Source organism: Trachinotus anak, unplaced genomic scaffold (assembly GCF_046630095.1).
Source record: "Trachinotus anak isolate AG129_WGS33_773 ecotype Australia unplaced genomic scaffold, CSIRO_AGI_Tana_v1 ptg000003l, whole genome shotgun sequence".
Lineage (NCBI taxonomy): Eukaryota > Metazoa > Chordata > Actinopteri > Carangiformes > Carangidae > Trachinotus > Trachinotus anak.
Genome location: NW_027273854.1, coordinates 21,749,737 through 21,774,816, shown reverse-complemented (window position 1 = coordinate 21,774,816; position 25,080 = coordinate 21,749,737). Strand labels below are relative to the sequence as shown.

Sequence of the window (25,080 nt, the reverse complement as noted above, 5' to 3'; positions counted from 1 at the left end):
TCTCTAATACAGTCAGTGGTAGAAAGTAACTAAGTACATTTACAAAAGTACTATTCTTAGAGTTGAGTATTTCTATTTTCTGCCACTTCACTGCAGAGAAGAAAATTGTACTTTTTACTTGACTATTTGACACAGTTGGTTGCAGTTTAAATACTATTAATATTCGTGTTTTACGTGCAAGCCTATGATCTTTAAAAATATGATGTAATCCTATAAATGAGCTGTACAACAGTGTGTTCATAGTTTAACTTGTCTCCACCCAGCTACATCTTTAAAATGCTGTTTACACATCAGTAACATTAATACAATAATATATGATAAAATGATATATGAGCACTTTAACTCGTTTTTTAATTTAAGTACATGTTTCTTAAACACTTCTGCATTACTTAAGTAAAATGCTGAATGCCACAACATAGTAATTTCAGTGATTAACTTAATTAACTTTAAGTACAGTTTCTTCACCACTGAACATACAAATTGGTTTTTAGTGAAGACCTAAGATGCGCCTTTATGTTTCAAGGTGTTAGACATTTTACATGTTATTTTTCAGAGAAAAACATTAAAAATAATGATAATAAAAAGACAGTTTGTGGATGCAGTTTTGTTTTGTGTTCTATAAAATACACATTTATTCTGCCTACACTGGGTTTCAGAGAAGCTGCGGACTGACTTCTGGATCAATGCGTGCCTGCGGTACTCCACCTGTCACGTACTCACTAGAGTAGCGCCCCTCTCACAGTGACGTCACGATCATAGTGCTGTTTCACCAATCAGAACAAGGGGCTCGTAGGTGGGCGGGGCTCCGACGCGGTTACGACACGCCCCGTCGTCAAACAGGAACCGGCCGGTTTAAGTTATCAGTGAGAAACGCGGTTATCGGTGTTTATGAGGCGGAACAGCGCTCCGGTCACCGGTGAGGCTCAGGGCTGTCTCCGCCCTGGACATGACAGTCTGAGGGATTGACGCAGACGTTTAACCTCGTTTACTTTTCGCTCCCTCGACGGAGAGAAAAATTCACCGCAGTAAAATAGTGAGGTGCGGAGCGGCTGCCGTGTCTTAGGACGAAGAGGAGGAGGAAGAAGAAGAAGAGGAAGAAGAAGAGGACCGCCGTTTCCTTTACCCTTTCAGTATACAGTCGGTGGTCCTACTGTGTGTTCATGTAATAGCTGCAGAGTTTTGATATCAGTCTCTGCACACTGCAGGACATTTAAGGAGGTAAGCTACACAGGAAGACCTACACCTTACATACATACATGCACTGTGCATATATGTCAAGATAATAGGGCACACTTTGTTGAATCTCTCTGGTGAAATTGTCAAATCATATTAAATTATTAGGTTGTTTAAAGTAATGCAGTTGGTCTACTGACCTTTTCACATATTTTAAATAATACTCTTGTTGAAGGTGAATGCAGGTGTTGTCACTGTGTCTCTGTTGGGTGTCTGAAAGAGTCTGAAGGAGTCTTATCAAATTATTGCCAAAACTACAGATGTGGGATTCAAACCCAGAAACATCTGTTAGGAAAAAATGAATACATTGTTCAGGAAGGACTTTTTAAACTCTGTGCTAAATCAATCTGGACTCAAGTGCATCGTGTTTCTTTCTCTCTCTCTCTCTCTCTCTGTCTCTCTCTCTCACTCTCTCACTCTCACACACACACTACATTAGTTCATCATGTGTTCACATTCATACTCACGTGAAAAACATGTCACGGGATAACAAACACAAGATCCATCCTAATATGTAGCAGGATGATCTTTGGTTAGTTAATGAATAGCTGTGTGTTGTGTCGGGTGGTCGCAAATAGGGAGCACAGTGTCCTTCAGGTGATCTGTATATTTAGCCTGGTGTGTGCGCTATCATCAGCAGCTTGACACAGACAGCAGGACTGTGCACATCTTCTGAGCGATACTCCACTGGCAAAAACTGTGCTGCTTATTGGATTACTGAACTGGCCAGTGTGTAACTTCTCATTTCTCGTCTCTTTAGGTGTAATTGGCATTTGCAACATTTGAGAGTGGACAGCAGCAGAGTGAAAGGAAGGAAACACAGTAGATTTTTTGCATTGAAAAGACTTAAGCATCATCCTGAAGAACTATGGAGCTGTCACTGGTGAGTTTTACAGTGGAAATGACTATGTACTGTTTTATGTACCTGATATTAGTCATTAGTGGGGTGGTTTCTTTTCCTCCTTTCTGGTTTGAGCAACAATCTTGTCATTGCACCTTTTATAACTAACTTGAGGTCAAGGCATCCTGACATTGTCCTGACATCATCCTGACATGCTGATAACTGTCTTTAACCCCACTTTTCTGACTAAAGCTCTCTGTTGTCTGTCTGTAACCCCCTCCCCAGGCTCACCCAGCTATCAAAGCCTTCATGTGTGGCTCCCTCAGTGGGACCTGCTCCACGCTGCTTTTTCAGCCTCTTGACCTGGTCAAGACTCGTCTGCAGACGCTGCAGAGCGGCATGCAGCCCGGGTGAGTCTGTGTACGCCGAACACTTAAACACACGTTCACAGTTATCAGTCACTGATCACTAGTTTGCATCACATGCTTTGTGACCTCCAGAAACTGATTTATTGACTGGATGGACAGAATAGAAAGTTCACACATGCAGCACATGGGTCCCACATGAAAGCGATCTTCATTATTTACCATCGATCACCTTTCTGTCAGCTTATCTGAATGTTCCTCTCTCAGTTCAGGCAGGGTGGGGATGATGACAATGCTCCTGAGTGTGGTGCGGACAGAGAGGCTGCTGGGACTGTGGAAAGGAGTTTCACCGGTTAGAACGCCATTTTGCTACCACACATAACCACACATTTTCTCCATCCTCCTGTCTTATAAGCCTCCTGTATGTCTGGAAAAATGTTCACTTATTTACCAGCTTCAGAGTTTCCCTTTTCTGACTCCACTCTCCTGTTCATTGACTCCTCTAGTCCTTCGTTCGGACCATCCCAGGTGTGGGGATCTACTTCAGCACCTACTACTCTCTGAAGCAGCACTTCTCCCAGGACCGTAGCTCGGGGGCTTTGGAGGCCGTGCTGCTGGGAGGTGGGGCCCGGACAGTGGCGGGGGTCTTCATGCTGCCAGTCACTGTCATCAAGACACGCTTTGAAGTAAGCACAGACAGATGTGTTCGTGTGTGTGTGGAGGTGTGTTTCCTGTGGTATCCTGTGTGAATCATGATAAGGAGAGTGTGAACAAAAATCATGGTCGGTTGAGACATAATTGTCCTGAATGACCCAATGACATGATGGAAACCAGTGGTTCCCAGCCTGTTTCTGGCAGATGTATCCCCACAGCTGTCAGATGACCTCAGGTAGCCCTTCATCAACACCACCTGTTGAGTTTCACATGTGTTAATTTGAACTGATTTTAAACTGGATGTTAATTAATACTATTTATTATATAAAAGTGAATATTGCTACAGTATTTTTTGACTGTTAAATCACTTTTAAGTAACTGTTAGACATCTCTGCTCACTCACTTATTAGCTTTGAATCTCAATATATAGTATTACAGAGTGAATATGTGAATATATTTTTTGATTAATTTGTAGTTGTATTTTTTATTTTTTTTTAATAATTTGAGCTTATCTCTCGCCCTCACACATTACCCGCTGGCCCCCAGAACCCCACAGAGTGTAAATATCTGTTTGGAAATTACTGTCTTTAACCAACCAGTCACATTGTAACTGTTGGTTATAGGTGTGCGATGCTCTGACAGTGGGTGGATGGTTAGGACCTGATAATGGAGTTCAAGGCAAAAAAACAGACCACAGAGCTGTAGCCGTTTGTAGTTATATGATGTTCATGAATAGGAAAATAAATACTTTATGTCAAGTGAATATGAATAAATGAACTTATTTTTGTGTTCTCATGAAATTATAAATTATTATAGATTCTTTCAAATATACTGACCTTGTAGATACTTATTTTCCTGTGGATCAATTACACCAGAAATCTTTCTGCAACCAAACAAAAATCTCGATGCCATAAAAAAAGATCTTCATTGGTCTTATATTCAATCCTTGTACGATTTGCACAGTGTGTCTTTAGTTATTTGTTGTCTTTCCTTGGATGAGTGTGTTAATGTGTGTATTGGACTAAACTAAATGTTTATATCACTGCGTTTCAGTGTGGCAGGTACAGTTACAGGAGTGTGCTCGGGGCTCTACGCAGTGTGTGTCAGACTGAGGGTCCTGCAGCTCTGTTCTCCGGCCTGATGGCCACTCTCCTCAGAGATGTTCCTTTCTCTGGCATCTATGTCATGTTCTACAGCCAGGCCAAGGCCTCACTGCCAAAAGGTAAATATAGGCCCAGAGAGAAAGAGATTCATGATAATAATGTTGAATGTTAAAGGAGCTTGACACATCTACATTTAAAATTCAAACAGGAGCTAAACAGGTTATTGTCTTTAACGTCCATTTGAATTAACAAGCTTCTTTCTATCTGCCTTCAAGAAATCAGCGCGTCTCCTTCGGCCCCCCTGGCTAACTTCAGCTGTGGGATCCTGGCGGGTGTGTTGGCCTCCTTGGTCACTCAGCCCGCAGATGTGGTCAAAACACACGTCCAAGTGAATCCACCGCTGAGGACGGCAGAGGCCATCAGATACATCTACATGGTAACTATCTCATTCTGTTCAGTGTGTCAGGTCAGAAATACTTGATGCTTTTATCATCGAGCTTTTCAGAATTTCAAGGTGTTTTTAAGTTGCATTTCACTTGGGGATAACCAGGTGAACCGTCTGATGTTTTAACTCCACAGTACAGAGCTGTATGATACATTTCATGACTTCATCTGACCCCTGTCCTTGTCCTCTCTCTAAGGAACAAGGCCTCCAGGGTTTCTTCAGAGGGGCCGTTCCTCGCTCACTAAGGAGGACCATGATGGCCGCCATGGCGTGGACAGTGTATGAGCAGATGATGGCCCACATCGGACTGAAGTCCTGAAGGGGAACGTTGATGAGAAGCTTGTGAAAGAAATAAAAGGTTAAAGTCAAGTCACTGAGTGAAGACGGTAATGTGTGAAGATGAAGGAACTGCTACTGTAATGAGAGATGGTGACTGGTGATCAAAGAGAGTGTAAATGGCCGACATGCACATCACAGAAGAGATGTGGAGAGTTTGCTCTGTGAAATGTTTTCTGGGTTATGGCTAAAGTTCAGGAATCCAACCTTTCTGCCTGCGCTATGTACTTTAAGAGACAATATTTGAAAATAATACTGATACGCTATGATGTTCTATATTGCACTACAAGATGTACAGAATGTTTTGATCCCACTGAGTATTTGGACTGAGACTTTCCTCATTTTAGAAATGTGGTGGAAATTCCTGCGTCTGTGTTTTTCACAGTTGTGGAACAAATCCATGTGATTTCAAAATGACTGCAGTGATCAGGACTTCTGATCGCACAGTCTAAAACCTGGACAGGCCCTTAAATGCCTTTCTATAACACAATGTTCTTTATATTCTGATATTTTTGTATGTTTTGTAAAATAAAATGATGTGTGCTTGTAATATTTACTCAGTACATTCATCTGCCTTAAAATGTAATGATTCATATTTTTTGAAATATATGTTCATGCAAATGTATTTACCATTGTAAATATATTTTACCTTTTAAAGGATGGTAATGAAACAAAACACTACAATATATACAATATCTTGATGTTATTCTTGTGTGTGCCCATTTTGTTTCTGTGTAAATGATTCAACAGAAAGTTGAAGTGCTTCACATTAGAGCCTCATGCCTGGCTGACCTCTGAAATGCTGTCATGCAGATATGGCAAGAGGACAAAAAAACCATAGCTGACTCTGCCAGTGAGGTGGCTCTCTGGTTCAGCTGTGGTGTAAAACAATCAGAAGCACTTCCAAGAGATAACAAAGACATATTGGTCAGCATATTGCAGCAGACTGCACGAACATAAAGGCCAAAGACTCAGCACAGTGCTGCAGGACAGATAAGCAGCAGAGGGGGAGTGGTGACATAACATCAAATAGGAAATAAGGACAAGGAGTGAAAGATTATCAGGCTAAGATTTGAAGCTATTTCTGATCTGTCTGACATAGGCAAGTTAATTATTTATTAATTTATTAAAGACCAGTTACTTAGAGACAATATGTTTCTGAACTGTATAGAGACTTGCTCCTCTTCATTTTTATTTGATTTGATATACAAAGAATTTATAGCTAAACCTCAACAGTGTGAGGAATATACGGAGACCTCATTCGTGGTTTAGCTGCACATATTAGAAAAGTTCAAGATCAAGAATCTGTCCTTTAAACCTCATATGACAGTAGGCTGTGCCATGTTTCCACAAGCTGTATGCCACGGTGTCACATCCAGGGGCTTTTTAACACTGTTGACTGAGCAGCAAGGTGTGATTTGACAATGAGCGGCTGAAAACAAAAATACAGGTTGGCCATGTCTCTGAGTGAGGAAATGCTAAATTAACTTTTTAAATTATTTATGGTGAGAGACCAAACCAACACACTCTGAGTGTGATGAAAACCCTGTTGTTTTTTTTTTGGGGGGGGGGGGGGGGGGTGTTTACTGTGTATTATGTTCTTTACCCTTCTCCTTTCCAAGAAAACAGCTCCAAATGTCATTCCCTCATGTGACCCATTGCCCCACTCCTTTTTAGCCATATTTGTAAGATCCATCACCTCTAATGTCCTTGACTTTCATCCAATCCCAAGTTTTGAATCAACACATCATTACCAATTGACCCACTTACTACAGTATGCGCCGGTCTCTGTCCAGTCTCCCACCACACTCAGACGTTTTTAAGACCTGTACTGTCCTTACAGGATTACAGTTTCATCTACAACTCTCTGGGCATAAGACACGTTTCTTTGAAATCATTTCTCAACTTGTTGTGTCATTGTGTACATATTGTGTTCCATTTGCCTGGAACTCTTTATCTCTAGCAAATACAGGACAGTTACAACACAGGTCAGTCTTTCACTGAGGAGTCAGCGTCTCAGCATTGTCTTAATATGGTCTTTCCATCTCCATTGTCTTAATATGGGATACCCATCCGACCCGTGATCTGACCACTGGTTACCTCTGCCCCTGCCATCACAGCGCATAGGGCAGACCCCCACCTAGCCGCCACACTGCGGAACTACATCCAGCTCAGAGTCACACTAACCAACCAATCACACGCCTGGAAATTCAGTATAAAATCTACGTCATTTCCTCCCAGCGTTCTCTTTTCCACCGTGTGGTCGGATTTCCATACGGCGTTGTTTCGTGGTGAGTTTTAACTTGTTATATTTTGGTATTAAACCCCTAAAATCCTGCCAGGGGTACGAAATATTGAGAGACTAACCTATAAACACACCACAGGGCAGGACAAATCCAGCCTGTCGTGTCTTTAATGCCTGAAATTATCTAAAAAAAAGGCCATGCTAACGTCTTTGCTAACTGGCTAGCTGCTGACACGCGCTCACCTCGCCGTTCCCCCTCGCGACCGCCGGTGTCTGCGGCTCGCTCTTCGTCACGTCACCAAACCCAGCTCTTCATCTTCATCTTCATCAGTGTTACTGTAGCCGTGAGGAGAGGGGACATTTGGCGCACCGTGTGGTTTTACGCGTTCACTCGCCGTCCACGACCCGGATGCCATCAGTTAACGTCTCTTACTGTTGCAGCGCCCTTTAGCTCGGCCTCACCAGCTTCATGCATCCTGGCCTTTCTCAACAGAATAACGAGTGTCTTTGAAAAAAGAACAACAGTTTGACACCCATATAGTTTGATGCATAATGAAATGCCATTTTCTCAGTCTTAAAGCACAACTTATTGCACACTGAGATTGTGACTAATGCTTGTCATCCTTTCCCCAGCTCTCCCATCTAACTCGTAACGCAGGGAAAGCGGTCACGATGTCCGGAGGTCTGGATGTCCTTCAGATGAAGGAGGAGGATGTGCTGAAGTTCCTGGCTGCAGGAACCCACCTGGGAGGCACCAACTTGGACTTCCAGATGGAGCAGTACGTCTACAAGAGAAAAAGCGACGGTGAGTCTCTTAACTGTGGTGTTCGTCAAACAGGTTAAAATACAGAATAATCATGAATTAATGTCTGTGCTACGGGCTCCTTCCTGAATCTCCAGGTGTGTACATCATTAACCTGAAGAAAACCTGGGAGAAGCTGCTGCTGGCAGCCAGGGCCATTGTTGCCATTGAGAACCCAGCTGATGTGTGTGTTATCTCCTCCAGGAACACTGGACAGGTAAAGTCAAATATTGTACTGTAACTGATGTGCACACTGTTAAAGCCGGGCACTGATGTCGGTGTTCAGGTGTCGGAAGTGTGCGAGAGCAATTGGGCCGGGTTTTCGCTAACACCATGAGGACGGCTGTCCCATGACTGGGGTTTGATAGTGACCTGAGCCACAATTGAATTTGTTCAAGGAAAATGAGAACCAGAATTTACCTGAAATCTTGAGTAAAACTTGTTCTCTCTGCCCACTTCAGAGAGCAGTGCTGAAGTTTGCCTCTGCCACCGGTGCCACCACCTTCCATGGCCGTTTCACCCCTGGTACATTCACCAATCAGATCCAGGCAGCTTTCAGGGAGCCCCGCCTCCTGATTGTGACAGATCCTCGTGCTGACCATCAGCCGCTGACTGAGGCTTCCTACGTCAACATCCCCACCATTGCCCTGTGCAACACTGACTCCCCACTGAGATACGTGGACATTTCCATCCCCTGTAACAACAAGGTGAGACCAACTAAACATAACATGTTCACTAATTGTGCCTTTTATTTTCCTCCCCTTGGTGAATCGTTCCATTTTGCACACTGTTAGAGCCCGGTGCTGTCCTGTCCGTGCAGTGCGGGGTGTAGGATGTGTGCTAAAAAGTATGCATGGCCTCTAACCTTCTCTTTCTGAACCACACAGGGGGAAGTAGGTAGAGGTCTTGCTACAACTGCCGAATTTTGTTTTTTTTTATCTGCCTTTGAGGATATGAAATAAAAGAAGCATAATACAATAGTAGCTGCTAGGATTTTTACTCTGGTTATCCATGGCCAATCTGAAACTGTCTTGCAGGGCCACCACTCTGTGGGTCTGATGTGGTGGATGTTGGCCAGGGAGGTTCTCAGGATGAGGGGAACCATCTCCAGGGAGCACCCATGGGAGGTCATGCCAGATCTGTACTTCTACAGGGACCCTGAAGAGGTAAGATAAATGCAGGGCACCTTGTCACATGGACAGTGGCTTGATGTTGCTGTATGTATTGGTTACATGAGTGTGTTTACATGCTGTAATACACTTTTTTTTTTTTTTTTTCACTGCAGATTGAGAAGGAGGAGCAGGCTGCAGCTGAGAAGGCTGTTGGAAAGGAGGAGTTCCAGGGTGAATGGAGCGCCCCTGCAGCTGAGTTTGCTCAGCCTGAGGTAGCTGACTGGTCTGAAGGTGTTGCTGTGCCATCTGTGCCCATCCAGCAGTTCCCAGCAGGTAAGAGCACAGTTCTCTTCTGATCTTAACCTAAACTTTGTGAAACTGCATCTGGTTTTCTTCTGTTGTGTGATGTTGAACCACTGTTAAAACTTTTTTTGTTTCTCTGTTACAGCAGCTGCACCTGTCAAGACAGGTAAAGTGTTTTCTGGTGAGTCTGTGTAGTAATTGAAGATGTAAGTATTCCTTGACTTAATGCAAATTTTTCTTTCCCCTGCAGAAGACTGGAGTACTCAGCCTGCCACCGAGGACTGGTCCACTGCCCCTACTGCCCAGGCATCTGACTGGGGTGGTGCCACTTCCGACTGGTCTTAAATCATTGACTCTGGCAACAATAAAAGTGTTTTTTTTACACTTTAACTTTGTGATTCAGTTGCTTCATTTGATATTTACTCAGGTCACTATTGGTTCCTCCAACCTGACATCAAATGCATACTGGAGTCCCTGGAATAGCAACACTTTTTTAAAAAAGAATACTTGTACTGTCAACACACCACATTATGTCTATCATAGCACATGTAAGTAAATCCCCACCACTCTGATGGTCTGAGGAATTTATTGTGGTAAACCAACATATTTACTAAGGTGAAATATATAATCGATAATGAATGATGTAGTAAATTATTCGGTGTAAGTGAGATATCAGTGGTGGAAGAAGTGCTGTAAACCCTTAAGATAGTCGGGTGTGTATTGAGCACAGGTACAAACATTCTGACTGCTTTCCATACTGGATATATTTGCAGATCCAGGGGACTTGACCCACTGACATATTTAACTTAAAATATCTGACCCCAAATGTTGCATAACCTTAAAAAATGCAACGCTTATGGAACAAGTTTATTGCATGCTGTAGATTAAAAGATCGCTTGACTAATTGAATTACTTAAATGCATGTAATGCCAGCACAGTTTGCACAATATTAAAAAATGGGCTGAATGGAAGATAATGGTGAGTTATAGCCAAGCTCTACATTGAAATGTGTGTCTACATATCAAGTTGGGTCTTTGCAGCTGATTTGCACATTTTATATTAATTGCTGCAATAATTTGAGTAGAGACTGATGGAAATGGCAAAGCAGGGTTGTGTATAGTGTGCGGTCTTGTAGATGTTACAGACTCTAATCCCACTGTATTTGTGGGTTACATGTATATGAAGAATAACTTCTATTGATGATTTAAAAAAAAAAATGCCTGAAAAGCTGTAACCAAAACTATCATCAATAAATTTCAAACTATTAATTTCAGTAGAAAACTTGTGCAACACAATACACAAAGAATTTTAAACTAATTGTGAGTCGGGGAAATCATAACCAACCAGCTTATCATTGCTGAGCAGGAATGAAGGTAGGAGATGTTACTGTAACTGCCACTTGAACAATACATGCTGTTGTTTGTGCATTAGTTTTAGAATCTACCTACTGTCTGTCCCTCTGTTTTCATAAAAATGTTCTAAGTACTGAGGCCAGAAAAGTCCCAATTGCACCATCATTTTGATGGCATGCCACAGATTCTACACAGTGTACAAAAACCGTTTTACATTGTCTGCAGTGACCACAACAACTGCTGACATTATTCAACACAGTTCATGCTCCATCCTCCTGTGCAACTCCTGTGATTAATTTTTCATGGACTTCACATATGCTCCCTTTAAATTGTGACAATATTTGTTTTAGTACACAATACATATACACATTTAGTTTATTTTTTTTATTCCATGCGTCATCTTGTGTATAGTAGATGGCTGCTCAGATATTACTTCAGTATTTTACTGCGCTACACTGTGCATGTGTTCCTGTGTTCCTGCTGCTGAGACACTCAGTGTGTATGATCAGTCAGTGACAGTCAGGGCCGGAGGCATTCTGTTTTCTGATTGTTTGTCCCATTCTCATGAACACAATATCCCAGTAACGCCTTGAGTGAATTTCTTCTGAACTGATTAGATTTCAGCCGTCAAAGGTGAAGGTCAATTTCTTTGGCCTCTTGAGTGTAAACCTTGAGGGATTTTTTTTTCAGATTTGGTACGAACATTCACTTGGACTCAAAAATGAACCGATTTAGATTTTGGTTCAAGGTCATGGTGACCTCATATTCTAGTGAAAATATCACTAGCGCCCAGAGGGAATTTTATTACACCGGGCACGAACAACTCAAGGATGAACTGAAGGATGAATTTGGTGGTCAAAGGTCAAGGTCATTGTGACCTCATAAAACACATTTTGGCCATAACTCACAAATTATTGTGCTAATTATGGCAAAATTTAACACAAATGTCTAATAGGATAAAAATGATGATGTTTTATATCCAAAAGGTCAACTTCACTGTGACATCATAATCACTAAAAACACTTCTGGCCATTATTCAAAGCTGTAACTCAGGAAGTTGACATTGTCACTATACTTCCTGGAACTTGGCCGGTTGGCTGAGGCAGATAACCACGAGGCAGTAATTTCATTCTGCAACAGAATCACTTCATAATGTGAGAGGGATTTTCACTGAACATTATAGGGTTATTAAAACACTGTGTTTGCAGAAGAGAATCATTTTCTGTATGTTGTCAGTGCGATGAACTGACTTTTGTTTTATCTGTTGAAACTACATATTTGCAACACGCAATGCAGTGACATCAAAAAGACAAATGTAAGGAACATGTAGAAATACAACATAAATAAATATTTTCAAAAAGTAAAAAAAATAAAAAAATAAAATAAATGAATGAATAAATAAACTAGTGGCTGAATAGTATCATACCATGTGATGACATAAGGTACTTTCTTGGCTCCTTTACTACTCATACATTGCAGAGATATGAAATACACATACTTCACTTTCTGCCAACTAGGCTGTACTCTGTACCATTTGCATTCATTGATGAAGAATTGTGCCAAAAATAATTTAACTTTAACATCACTGTTCTTAAAAATCTGTCCAAACTTGCCATTTCAAGTGTTAAAGGTAGTAACTGTACTACCTGTATGACTCTTTTATTCACGTTTTATATTTCAGTATTTTTTTCTTTGATTTATGAATAAAACTGATTTCTAAATTAGTTGCTTTAGGAATGAATCTGAGCACAGATATTATTTTTCCCATTTTTAAGTCTGTTACTCATCTGGCAAAGACAGTTATAGACGCACATGTAGCCTTTTTTTATGACACTAATGTATTTAATAGGTAATCCACACACAATAAGTATAGAGCCTGCTTCAGTCATGGATGAATGAACAAACGTATTGTTTTGCCTTGGAAAAAAAACAGCATGCCTATTTGTGTTTAATGCAAATCATTTCTTATCCTGATTATCTATGTGACAAGGCCGTATTTATTGGGATTCACATGAGCTGTGTATTTGCAGTTATCTACAGTAGATTTATGAAAAATATGTATTTGCCTATCACCGATCTACGATCTCTACATGTGTACTGCAAAAGGGAAACGATTTACAGTAAAAATAATAAAATAAAAAGCATTAGAAGCGTACATTTCATTCGTGAGATTAAAGTGCACCTCTTAAGCTTCAGGATGGACGCGGTTCAAAATGTATCGCTCTGATTTTATGAGCAACTACGAGCAATATATCTCCCTGTTGTAAACAGTGGCGCTTCGTCCCGCCTGTGTTGAACAATCATCTCCTGCATATTCGCGCTAGTCTGTCAGGTGGGCGTGTTCCAGCTCTCCTATTGGTCCACCGCTGTTCCCTTTCCTCCCCGGCTTCCGCTTTCTTTTCATACGCACGCCCAGCCACTGAATAATGATAATAATGATCAAGATGGCTACTACAGAATACTCCTTGCGGTAGCGAAACACCAATTTCATGGAAGCTCTCAAAACTGCGATTTCTCACTGTTTAAGTCCCTCGTAGGTGACGGGGGCCGTGCCAGGGATTATACTATATGGATTAAAACGGGCTGAGAGGAGATAAAAGTGATTGTGTTGTCTGCAGCACTCATTCTGAGGAAGCTAGCTAGCAGAGCAACTAGCTAGCTAGCTGTACTTGTCGACCATCTCCAGGTTTAGCTCTCCAGCCAGCGGCAGAGGAGTGTGGCGCTGCCTGTTTTGTGTGCCCGGTCGACGGACGGAGAGCGTCAAATGGCAGAGCCGAGGAAGGTGCCGTTCGTCACCATCTCATCCTTCAACACCTCGCCGCCGACCCCGGAGTCCAGCAAGAAGCGCCGCCGCGAAGATGAGGCCGTCGACATCACTTTTGGGAAAGATGGAGGTGGAAGTGCCGCCGCGGTGGGGTCAGGAGGTTGCGGAGGTCTGTTTGGTAACACGAAAGGAGGCGACGCCGAGACCGGGGAGACGAAACCTACCGTCCGCCTCAACCTCCCGTTGACCGAGCCAAATGAACGAGGGTCGGCCGAGTTCAACTACGGCGAGCTGGTCAACTCAACTCTTACTCAGGTTAGGAGCGAGTGGAGACACAGGAGGCACCATGATATGAGCAGGAGGGGCCTAACCTGGCAGCAGTTCAGGAGAGACGCACTGGTTGGGCTTCGAGGCTGAGATGTCACACTTACAAATGTTGTTACTTACTTAAGAGAGTTAATTGTGCAGTGTCGATAACGCACCACTATTCATATTATCAGTTTTTATTTATTACGACCCTTGCTGAGGATGAAAAGTTGTATGTTAAAGGAGAAATCCAGTTATTTATGAATGTATTTCCTTGAAACTGGGGGACTTGTGTGTGACAGAGAATTGTTAAACGGAGGCTGTAATATCCTGAATTTTAGTAACTAGTAAGAGTGAAACCACAGACTGACGGATCCTCCTCTTCTGTTTGACTCCTCCTGCCTGGTTAACTGCCTGGTTAATGCTGTGCGCATGTCACATGGGATGGATAGTAGAGATAGGAGAAATCTCCATGTTTACTGGTTGAGTGAAGGTTTAAAATACTGTGTATTGACAGTATAACACTATATCTGTTAGATGTGGGTTGAGTCACAGTGAACAATGGACTTTGGTAGATGTGAGTTGTCCTTATTTGTTTGACTTCCAGGCACTTCTGTGTTGTGAAGCACCGAGTCGCATATATTGGAACTTGTAGAAAAGTCAAGTGACTTAAAATTGTAACTACAACTTGGATGTTGATGTGAACACTATTTACGCATCAGAGTATTGTTTTTACGATTACTACGATATGACATGAACGCATCATAATGCCCACCTCTTCCAAACTCCACATCCTCAGGTTTTAATGCAGACTTTCTCTTCTTAATTTCATGTTTCAAGCTTAATCGGATATCACCCCTAATCGCTGCGTTCAGAGCCGCAGACGACATTATACAACTGTTTTCTCAGTCTGAGTTCTGCAGCTTGTGACGAACATGACCGATGAGGTTCATGGCTGTTTGTGAGAAATGGCACTCTATGAAGAAAAACATCAAAAGCCTCTTGCTTCCGTTTCACCCCTGATCCAATGTCCTTGTTTACCCCAGGTAAAGCTTGCAGGTTCAACAGTCCCTAAAGGACTCACTCCTCCCCTGGACCCCAACGACCCCTTTGCTGATGATGAGCGGGAGAGACGGGAGGTGGAAGAGCTGGCCAAGAAATTTGAGAACAAATATGTGAGTGTTTTATCTGAATATATTGTTACAGCTGCAACTGCCTGGATGTTTTACATGCTGCGGCTGCCAGATATTTTTTGAAAAGGTTTTTGAACCCTGGGTTTTCCCTCTGTTTGCAGGGTGGTGGCTCTAAGAAGAAGAAAAAGGACAGGATGCAGGATCTCATTGATATTGGATATGGCTATGATGAGACAGACCCCTTCATAGACAATTCAGAGGCTGTGAGTTCTTTTTTTTTTTCAAAAACACACATGAACTATAGTTATAATGGTTAGCAATCAGCCTTGACCGTATAAATTAAAATGAAAGATTATTTTCCAAAGTGTGTGCCCCTGCAAACATTGTGAATTAAATTTTTTTGCAACAATCTATAATCTTAAATTTTATGTTTTAGGCTGAGAATGTCAACGATTCAACTAGTCTCAAGTGTAGCTTTGTTCACAAATGCCATTGAGCTTATTACTACTGGGCAGCATTTCACTTTGCACAAAATCACACATTGTGTCCTGGGTCGTAGAAGAAAACTAACAGTAGTTGTATTTCTCACCTGACCTCAGTATGATGAGCTGGTACCGGCCTCTCTCACCACGAAACATGGAGGCTTCTACATCAACACAGGCACTCTGCAGTTCAGAGCAGCGTCCGACTCTGAGGGAGAGAATGCAGGCACCGAGGATAATCACTTCAAGGTAGGTTCATATATTGTAAATAAAAGCACCTGTATATACACAGGTAGATAATACATAAATGTTGTGTTTAAACTGCATTTGTATTGAAAACTGTTGTTGTACTGTATTAATCAGCCTAACTTTTTGCACCCATTTGTAGAAGATGAAAGATGGTGAAGAGCGGGTGATTAAAAAACGGCGGAAAAAGCAAGATGGCATTCTGGAGGACAAGAAACCCAAGAAGAATAAAGTACCAAAGCCTGGGTGAGGTTTTGATATTACTTCAGACTCATTTTAACAATATTATGATGTATACACCTCTTTACAGACGTCTGTGTGGTCATTCAGTTAAAGTTCAGTTCAAAAATCTTACAATTCTGAAATTTTACAGACTGAAACAACGAGTTCCCCAATTGGAAGTTAGTCCAATGTGTCATGGTTTCCCATCAGCACCCTCACCCTCTTAAGTTTGTCAGTTTAGGATTTAATCATGGCAGATTAATCCCTGTGCTGTGTGGTTAAATGTTTTTCTTCTTCTTCTTCTCTGGCAGAGTTTCAGCCCTGAATGTTCATCGGCCAGAAAAGAAGAAGAGGAAGAAGCTGATGAAGGACTCTCTCCACCTGGCCAACATGCTGCGCCGCTTCACCAGGGAGAAGGAGGAGATGCGCAAGAAGAATCTGCCTGCTACCGTTCTGCCGCGGCCCAACGCCAAAGTGCCCAACGCCAACAGTGCACTCCTCAACACGCACCCCAAGGCTGCTGGCACCAACGACTGCAGCATGGCTGACCTGAGTGCTGACCCGGCTGTGATGTCACTGCTGGGTGCAGCCAATAACGACATACTGCAGGACATGATGGGTGACCTGGACTTCGGGATGCTGGACTCCCCTCAGCCCTCCAGCCCAACACAGGGAGAGAACGGCTCCTTTGGGATGGGACACAAAGCAGGTGGTAGCAGGGTGTCACAGGGAAGTGTGATGGCCCCTCCCCCTCTGCCCAGCGGACTCCCAGGCCCGCTCATGAAGCGCATCGAAGACCTGAGAGCGGTACGAACTTCAGTACTACACTGGATAACATGCTGTAGAGTGTAGATCTAAAATATAGTATTTGGCACAAAGGGGGGGCTGCTTTTAATTTTAGCTCAACATTTTTCATTTTATTTTTAACCAGGAAAGTCTGATTAAGATTAAAAATAAAAGATTTCAAAGATAGGGATCAATAACAATTAGTTACAGACAACGCACATGGAAAAAATGCCACAAAATCTGAATTAAACAGAAATGCAATTAAAACATCAGGTATAACATTTCTAATACAATCATGTAAAAGATGTAAAAGAACTTAAGAGCTACCTAAAGCCAACTGCAAACAATAATTTCTTGAGACTAACACATCAAAAGAGAGAGTTTCCACTGTCTGAAGCAATACATTTGTTTTGCAAACATTTTAGACAATGCAGACTTTTTTAGATCAGACTGAAGAGGGTCCAGACAGAGGGAACACACATAAAAGCTCCATTACCAGGCTCAGTGCAGACTGTAGGAACTGTAGGAAAATGAGAACGACAAGCATCACTACTCGCACAATTTAGGAGAATACATTTACAAAGATAAGGAGGCTGTTAACCCAGGCATGGCTCTATAGATCAGAGTGCACCAGTGTCTTAGGCTACATCCACACCACTACAATTTCATTTGAAAATGGTGTTATAAAATGAAAACAATCTCCATCCAGACAAGCGTTTGGAAACCGATTGTCTACTCTCAGGTGTACTCATCTGATTAGTCACAGAAAATACTATGAATGAGGAAAGCAAAAGCTTTTGTAGCGTTAACATGAAGAATTCAGCTGAACAACAGCTGCTATCAAAGACAACAATATCAATAACACTTGTAATTCATGTTTTCACTGCTGGTAGCAGAGGCTGATAAGAGCCAATCAGGGACTGACCTGGTGTGTCTACGTCATCGTTTCCAAAGGTCTCTGTTTTTGGCCGTCCAGACTACAATGTAGCCCCAGAGTTTTCAAACTAAAATGGGGCCAGTGGAGGCTTGAAAACTCTGGAGTAGTATGGACAGGAGGTAGCCTGAGTCTACAGGAGGTCACAGGTTTTAATCACCTCACCCCCGGTTTGATGTCTGTGTTTGTCAAGGCTGTGACACAACTTTCAGAAATGTGAACAGGATTAACCGAGGCATTGCTCCTTAAGTCTGTCTGATAATAATACTTGTGTCTGTCGTCACAGGCGTCCCGTCTGTTCGATGAAGAGGGCAGGAAGAAATTCTTCACATTGGACATGAACAACATCCTGCTGGAGTGAGTAATGTTCACAGTTTCACTTTTACAGACGGGTATAAAACAACAAATATAAATATATGTAAACCTCCCTCTCTCTCTCTCTCTGTGTGTGGCAGTATTGAGTTACAGGTTCAGGAGCAGCCGGCCGAGGTGCGTTCAGCTGTCTACTCTCACCTGGAGGCCTTTGTGCCCTGCAATAAAGAAGCTCTGCTCAAACGCCTTAAGAAGCTTAGCCTCAACATACAGGTGTGTGGAAGTAACTGATATCATCATTAGACACGAGGACGAGACTCACAGTCACACCGAGTCAGACCATGAGGACTGCTTGCTGCAGTTTGCTCATTACTTATCAGATTTTGAAGGATACAGCAGAACGGGTTTGTTATGCAGGAGATTGTCCAAAGAACCAAAGAAGAATGATCATTTTATTACATTTAATTGATCAGCAAATAAAACCTGCAGGTTTCTGTTCTCTCTAAGACACAAGGTGGGCAGCTGTGTCTAAATGTAACTGTGTGAAATCGTTTTCTGTTGTGTCTGCTGGCTGTGTGCCCATTATGTGATTCTATATTTAGTGTGTGAGTGTCCTGGCCTGTGTGTGTGTGTGTGTGTGTGTGTGTGTGTGTGTGTGTGTGTGTGTGTGTGTGTGTGTGTGTGTGTGTGTGTGTGTGTGTGTGTGTGTGTGTGTGTGTGTGTGTGTGTGTGTGTGTGTGTGTGTGTGTGTGTGTGTGTGTGTGAGTGAGAGATATCTGACTGTGCTTATCCCTGTCTCCCAGGATGACCGTCTCCGAACGCCCCTGCTGAAGCTGAAGCTGGCGGTGTGCAGCGTGATGCCGGAGCAGATTGCTCGGTACAACATGGACTGTATCGCTAAAGTGGCAAAGTAAGGACAGATGTGGAGTCAACTCTGGCTCTTTTGAGCCAGAGTTGAAGGCTGTTGAAGTTGAAGGATTTTGAAGGCTGCTCAGATTGTCCCACTGTATCAGTTTGCCTCTTAACATATTTCCATCCACATAGTTTATAAAGGTGATTTAATGTGTGATGTTTGTTTTGTGTGCTCGCAGGCAGCAGTCTGGGGAGGGAGAGAAGAACGGGTCAGAGGATGATGATGAGGAGAAACCAGGGAAGAGGGTGATGGGGCCTCGAAAGAAGTTTGTCTGGGACGACAAACTTAGGTCAGTTTCACAGAGGAAGGAGCTTCATGTCTTATGCGAGTAGCCATAGATGTTCATAGTCCCCTTCCCCTCTGGAGTCATGCAGTATTTGGATAATTGTTTGTGTTTTCCAGGACACTGCTGTGCAACCTGGTGCGAGTGAAGCTGGGCTGCTATGAGCTGGAGGGCAAGAACTCGCTGTCTCTAGAGGACTACCTCAAAGCCTTCATGGAGACTGAGGTTAAACCCCTCTGGCCTAAGGGCTGGATGCAGGCCAGGTGAGTGTGTTTACCTGCTATCATGAGGTAGAGTAATTTTGATGATTACGAGCTGTATTTTTTGTCTTTGATAGTAGCTTTAACTTTAACTTAGCGCCTTTACATGAATATTTCTCATATTAATGTGTGTTATATGTTTCTTTTTTGTCTACAGGATGTTGTTCAAAGAGAGCATCACGGCTCATGGTCACCTCACAGGCTACACGTGAGTCATGTAACTTATTGTTAAGCACTTTTCTTATAACTGACTCTTGTTATTTTAGCTTGTTCTCACTCACTCATGTTGTCATTTCACTCCAGAGCAAAGAAGAAGATGGTTCCTACTCCCAAGGCCAAGCCAAAGGTTAGACTTTTAATTAGTTGTAAATATGATGCATTGAAAGTGTGGTTCACTGAATGTGCTTGGTATTGAGTTGGGCTCTTGATTAATCTTACATTGTTTATTTTTGGTATATATATTATTATGGTTATTATATGGCTGGTTGTCATGGACACCAATTTACACCAGTTATTGGTCACTTTAATGACCCATGGTAATTGGTAATTGCCCATGGTCGACATAATCTCCAGCCCTCTGTGTAAAAACACATTCTAATATTCAGCTCAAACTAATGGGAAGTTTCATCAGTCTGGGTCAGACTGGAAATGTTGTCAGTGGAAACAAAAAGCAAAATGCTATGTTTGGAAGATACCCACTAGACCACTGCTAAAGTCTCATACTTCCTTCAGTTAAACTGTGCACTGCAGTGGATTTAATCCCCCATCTCCTCAGTTGAAATTGGGTTAGAGAGGGAGGAATAATTACAGCTAAAAATAATCTTTAAATGTACAGTTCATGTGGGGATGTGAGTAAAACCTTTATCACCACTAAGAGTAAACTTAACTGTCTGTGTAAATTTCTGTGTAATCTTGAAACGCAGGAGGTTGTCTGGGCTCAGCGCTCCACACCCTCAGCAGGTGCCACTCCTTCCCCTGCCGCCCAGGTTGCCAAGCGACCACCTCAGTCACCGTCTGAGCCCATATGTCTCGACTCCCTTGATGAGGATCTGACGGCGCCCTCCCTGGACTCCATCTCCCAGGCCCTCGCCATCCTCGGCAACGCGGCCAAGGGCCTGGCCCAGGGGGACAGCCCCCCATCCCCGGATGGAGCCAGGACAGCCCCCAACCCCTCTTCCCTCAACGCCTCGCTACTCATTCAGCAGCAGAAAAAGAACTCGGTCAGCACTCCCAGCTCCAATGCACCTCACTACATCTCTACCTCTTCGTCTTCCACCACCTCTCTGTCTCGGCCTTCCTCCATCACGTCCTCTCCTCTGCCCTCAGTGAGGGTGGATGGGATGGGGGTCGTCAAGGGCACGCCGCAGGCACACAGACACTCAGTTTTGAACGCTCAGAGACCTTTGGGTGTGGCAAAAGCCAACATGCCTGCCTCAGCGTCGCCACCTAAACCACGTCCACCACCCACCGCATCTCCACTTGTGGCCCCAGGATCAAAGGCGGGGGTCTCCACTCCTCCCTCTGGCCTCCTCAAAGGCAGCAATAATAAAGCCAACAGTGGTGACGCTCTCATCCTCACATCGCCTCAGTCTCGGCCACACACCCTTTCATCGACCTTGCTCATGAGCCCCAAAACCTTCCAGACGCCCCGCCTGCCCCACACCTCACAGAATAAATCGTCCCCCTCCCCCTCCCTCTCTCAGACGCTCGCTGGAGTTCAGCCCCAGCCACAGTCTAACTTCATCACCCCTATGCACGCCACTCTCACCAAGTCCACACACAGCAGCATCCCGCCTATTGTCAAACTCACGCCCCGCACCCCCAACCCTGCTGTCACCGCCACCACCTCAGCCTCGCCCTCCATCTCTCAAACCCCCAGGTCTCAGGCAACCCCCACCATACACCAGTACTCCCCCAAAACCCCAGCAGGGTTCCGCCCGACGTTCTCAGGTGCCCAGGGAGGAGCAACCAAGCCAGGGCAAGGCAGCTACACTCCTCCAGGCAGCCAGAAGACCCCCAACAACAACAGCACCACCAACACCAGCCTTATTAACACCTCATCCATAAGCAAGCATTCAGGGTCCAGTGCCTCCCCCACAGTGGTCTCAGCCAACCCAGGCCAGCGTCAGAGGCCCGGGAGTGGGACACCTCAGGGGGCCAAGTCTGTCGCGTCTGTTTCATCATCATCCGTCTCTTCTCAGTTGCCACAGGTTTGTAATGTCAGCATGCCCAGATCAGTAACGTGTGTGTGTGTGTGTGTGTGTGTGTGCGTGCGTGCGTGCGTGCGTGCGTGCGTGCGTGCGTGCGTGCGTGCGTGCGTGCGTGCGTGCGTCCCTTTGTCCCAGTGCATCATTATTCAGCACATTTACACACGCAGTAGTAATCTGATCATTCACCACATTTGCTATAATTTATCTCCAGAAAAATCTAACCTAAATGAAAAGTGACAGAATGTTTCTCTTTCAGGTTATCTGAAAATATAAAAATATCTAAAACTAGCTTTGCAAAACAACGAGTTTACTTTCTGTCCAAGACAGTTGAGTCTGAAGTCCCACATGAATCACATTCAACATGTGAACTACTCATTAATTTGGTTTCCTCAACTGAACAATGTGTGGAACAGTTAGTGTTGATCAGCATTCACATGTTCACTGGAATAATACAAAGAAATATAAGAAATAGAAAGAAAGACGCTTTGTAGCTCACCTGCATGACAAACATGAATCATTTGTCCTGAGTGGTGAGTAGCCATGTGGTTCTGTTTGTTGAGGTATTAGATGTTCACCATTGAAACATGCAGCACCAGCACACTTCAGTACATGAGATTTAATCTGTGTCACTCAGTGTTTTAAAAATCAATAGCAATGTGGATTTTCCAGAAACGGTGTCCTGGGTTACTCTGGACAATCTTTGATGTGAGCTGTGTTGTTTTCGAGATGTTTTCTAACAAAGGAAATGAGATTCTGCAGCTGGACCACAGTGAGGTCTGTGTATCATCAGAAGTAGCTCGGACATTTCTTGCAGAACCATGAGACCATTTTTCTCCTCTACATTTCAGAGGCATCTGTGGTTACTTTGTGGATTCAGATTAAATTCACAGAAATGATTAGTTGACAGAAAATTAATCAGCAACTATTTTGATAATTGATGAATCGTTCAAACAAAAATCACAACATTCACTCGCTCCCACTTGTCCAGTGATGATTTGCTCATTTTCTTTTTGACATCGTTGTAGACTGAATATCTTTGGTTTGGGGCTGTTGCTTGGACAAATGATTTGAAAAGAAGTGGTGATTGGGCTTTTTATTAACAGTTTTCTGACATATTGCAATGAACTAATTCATCAGTTAATCAAGAATATAAAGTGCTAACAAACAAGTCAGGCTACATTATTGTAGGTTGAACTGCCTGACAATATTAATACATTATGTAGTAGTTAAAATGAGTTCACACTAAAACTTTGCTTATGTTAATGGATCAGTGATAATAATTACATAATGTAGTATACATATAATACTGACGGGTCATTCTGCAGCATAATCAGTATTTACTTTTGGTGCTTTTGGCTGTTGTACTGATACTTGATGTTTTTAATGGAGCAGTTGTACATTGTGTTATCACAGTTTATACCTAAGGATCTGAGGACTCGCTCCTCTCCTGGTGAGTGGGTAAATACAATAGTGATTTGAGAGAACTGTAAAAATCACATAAACGGGGGAGGATCTGTAAGAAGTCGGAACAGTTTCTGTGTTTTCTGACAAAGCCATCTAGAGTTTGCGTTTTGTGAAACACTTGTAAGATCTTCATCTGTTTCTGTCCAGGTCTCCACAGCAGGTAGCAGCAGTCTGCTCGGCTCAGCTTCCTCTCTTCCCCTGGGGTTTGGGATGCTGGGGGGCCTGGTGCCCGTATCCTTACCCTTCCAGTTCCCCCCACTGCTAAACCTGCCTCCACTGGGTACAGCAGGCTCCAGTACGGCGGCCAGCGGCTCCGCGGCCAGTAGCAATGCATCGTTCTCCACCCTGACCCAGAGTGAGTGATGAGCGCAGGGCAGAAACATGGATCTTTTTATACACATGCAATTTAAACTATGCACCATATACACATTTAAGATTAATCACTCAGGTACTAAATATAAAAAATATTTTCCATTTGGTTTGATTGAGATATTTTTACACAACAGACAGTCTGTGTCTGTGACCATCAGTATGTTGCTCTGCTGTCGTCTGGGTGTTCCTGTGCAGGCTTTGTTTTGTGTTGTATGTTAAAGCATCATTTGTTTTATCACCATACTGTGTGTCAGATGTAAGCCTGTGATTTTTCTCCTGTTTGACATTATTCCATTTTGTTTGCTTCATTTCCCCAAATTTCTCTCAATCCTGTATCGCTTACTTTCCCCACCTGTCACTCACTCGGCCTCACACTTCTTCTTGTCTTTATCTCCTCCTCTGTTTGGCTGTCATCACCTGTTCTTCACCTCTACGCCATCTTGCTCCTTTCCCCATCTGTCTTTTCCTTCTTTTCCACTACCCCCCCTCCTCTCCTTTCTTTTTTTTTGGCATATGTTCCTCCCTCCCCTTGTCCTCCTTGCTCCCCTGTCCTGTCTCCTCAGATCTGTATAAGAGTCTCCAGTCAGGGTCTCAGGTTGCTCTGCCTCCTCACTTGCAGCTCGCTTTCTCAGGTAAAATCTGACCCTCCCTCCACCCTTGAAGCCTGCTCCATTGACCCCCTCTCCTGCCTCTCTTTTTTTCTTTCCAAGTGTCTGGTGTTCTGTCTCAGGTTGTCTTTTTCTGTCTGGTCCTGTTCTGTGCTCTGCTTGTCTGTTGGTGGCAGCATGCCTTTATGGAGTCATTGCAGCTGTTGTCCAAACCCTATGGTGTGTGTGTGTGGTTTTTTTTTTTTTGGTTTTGTTTGGTCTGTCACTGCTTTTCACTGATTTCAAAAACTGTACTATTCCTGTCCAGATGTCAGTCAAAGCCAGGCAGGAGACGCCAAGAGGAAGACTCTATGATAGAGCTGGATTTCTACACCCAGTGGAAATGACGGGACACTGGGACAAATCAGGATGGAACGTGGCTTTGGGTGACAAATAGACAGACCACTGACAACAGGGGTCTGAAACACAGACTGGGCTACACTTAACAATACTTGATCTGAGAAGATCAGCTCAAGTTTTCATGAATACCACAGTTAAATATAACTTTTTTAAACAATTTGATAAGTTTTAAATACTATTCTTCATAGAATTGTTAAATAAAATGACAAATACTGTTTGTCAATGTTTACAAGATAGACCTATATCACTGTGGACAGGGAGAAGGAATGAATGGGTTTTTTAAGTGAGTCTGTGTGTGAGAGAGTCTGACTGTGTCTGGTTGGTGGTGGTGAACGTGTGCCTTTGTATGTCTCCCTCTCTGATGCATGGTCAGTGTCTATTTGGTGCTGTTTTTATCATAATGTAATTATCACTGATACCTGTAAGAAATGTAAACTGCAAATTGTTGAATTTGAGCTTTTTTTTTTCAATGAAAGATGTAAACTTTTTCATTGTATTTGAATTCTTAAATGAATTCATTTCTGTACAGAACCCAAACTGACTTTTAATTAAAATCTTTCCCTTCACAATGGATGAATTTGACTGATGCTCTTAG

General features: G+C 43.1%; 3 protein-coding genes and 1 non-coding gene across 6 annotated transcripts; all 4 read left to right on the top strand.

Moving 5' to 3' along the window:
* The first annotated feature begins 1,091 nt into the window (after positions 1-1,091).
* LOC139618538 (mitochondrial glycine transporter A-like) lies at positions 1,092-5,100 on the top strand. 2 transcript variants are annotated; one of them, XM_071474529.1, is made up of 8 exons: positions 1,092-1,218; positions 1,994-2,116; positions 2,360-2,484; positions 2,707-2,791; positions 2,946-3,125; positions 4,147-4,315; positions 4,472-4,632; positions 4,838-5,100. In XM_071474529.1, exons 2-8 carry the CDS (start codon positions 2,102-2,104, stop codon positions 4,958-4,960), a joined length of 858 nt encoding a protein of 285 aa, XP_071330630.1. In that variant the 5' UTR covers positions 1,092-1,218; positions 1,994-2,101; the 3' UTR covers positions 4,961-5,100. The 2 variants fall into 2 exon arrangements, with proteins under 2 accessions (XP_071330630.1, XP_071330631.1); XM_071474530.1 differs by lacking the exon at positions 1,092-1,218 and having other exon boundaries at positions 1,956-2,116.
* A 2,012-nt stretch (positions 5,101-7,112) lies between these two features.
* On the top strand, positions 7,113-9,829 carry rpsa (ribosomal protein SA). The gene is made up of 8 exons (XM_071474523.1): positions 7,113-7,268; positions 7,856-8,027; positions 8,123-8,241; positions 8,486-8,731; positions 9,062-9,190; positions 9,310-9,469; positions 9,585-9,605; positions 9,690-9,829. Exons 2-8 carry the CDS (start codon positions 7,895-7,897, stop codon positions 9,782-9,784), a joined length of 903 nt encoding a protein of 300 aa, XP_071330624.1. The 5' UTR covers positions 7,113-7,268; positions 7,856-7,894; the 3' UTR covers positions 9,785-9,829.
* Positions 8,270-8,409, top strand: LOC139619373 (small nucleolar RNA SNORA62/SNORA6 family). The gene has a single exon (XR_011690372.1). It is a non-coding gene; the product is annotated as a small nucleolar RNA SNORA62/SNORA6 family (small nucleolar RNA).
* A 3,380-nt stretch (positions 9,830-13,209) lies between the features above and the next one.
* On the top strand, positions 13,210-25,058 carry ubn2b (ubinuclein 2b). Of its 2 annotated transcripts, XM_071474507.1 has the most exons (17): positions 13,223-13,870; positions 14,908-15,036; positions 15,156-15,257; positions 15,594-15,725; positions 15,865-15,968; positions 16,256-16,751; positions 17,951-18,021; positions 18,120-18,249; positions 18,780-18,886; positions 19,068-19,178; positions 19,292-19,435; positions 19,590-19,640; positions 19,736-19,778; positions 20,356-21,642; positions 23,254-23,461; positions 24,042-24,110; positions 24,394-25,058. In XM_071474507.1, the coding sequence occupies exons 1-17, from the start codon at positions 13,556-13,558 to the stop codon at positions 24,438-24,440; spliced, it is 3,546 nt and encodes a 1,181-aa protein (XP_071330608.1). In that variant the 5' UTR covers positions 13,223-13,555; the 3' UTR covers positions 24,441-25,058. The 2 variants fall into 2 exon arrangements, with proteins under 2 accessions (XP_071330609.1, XP_071330608.1); XM_071474508.1 differs by lacking the exon at positions 24,042-24,110 and having other exon boundaries at positions 13,210-13,870.
* Positions 25,059-25,080: the final 22 nt, after the last annotated feature.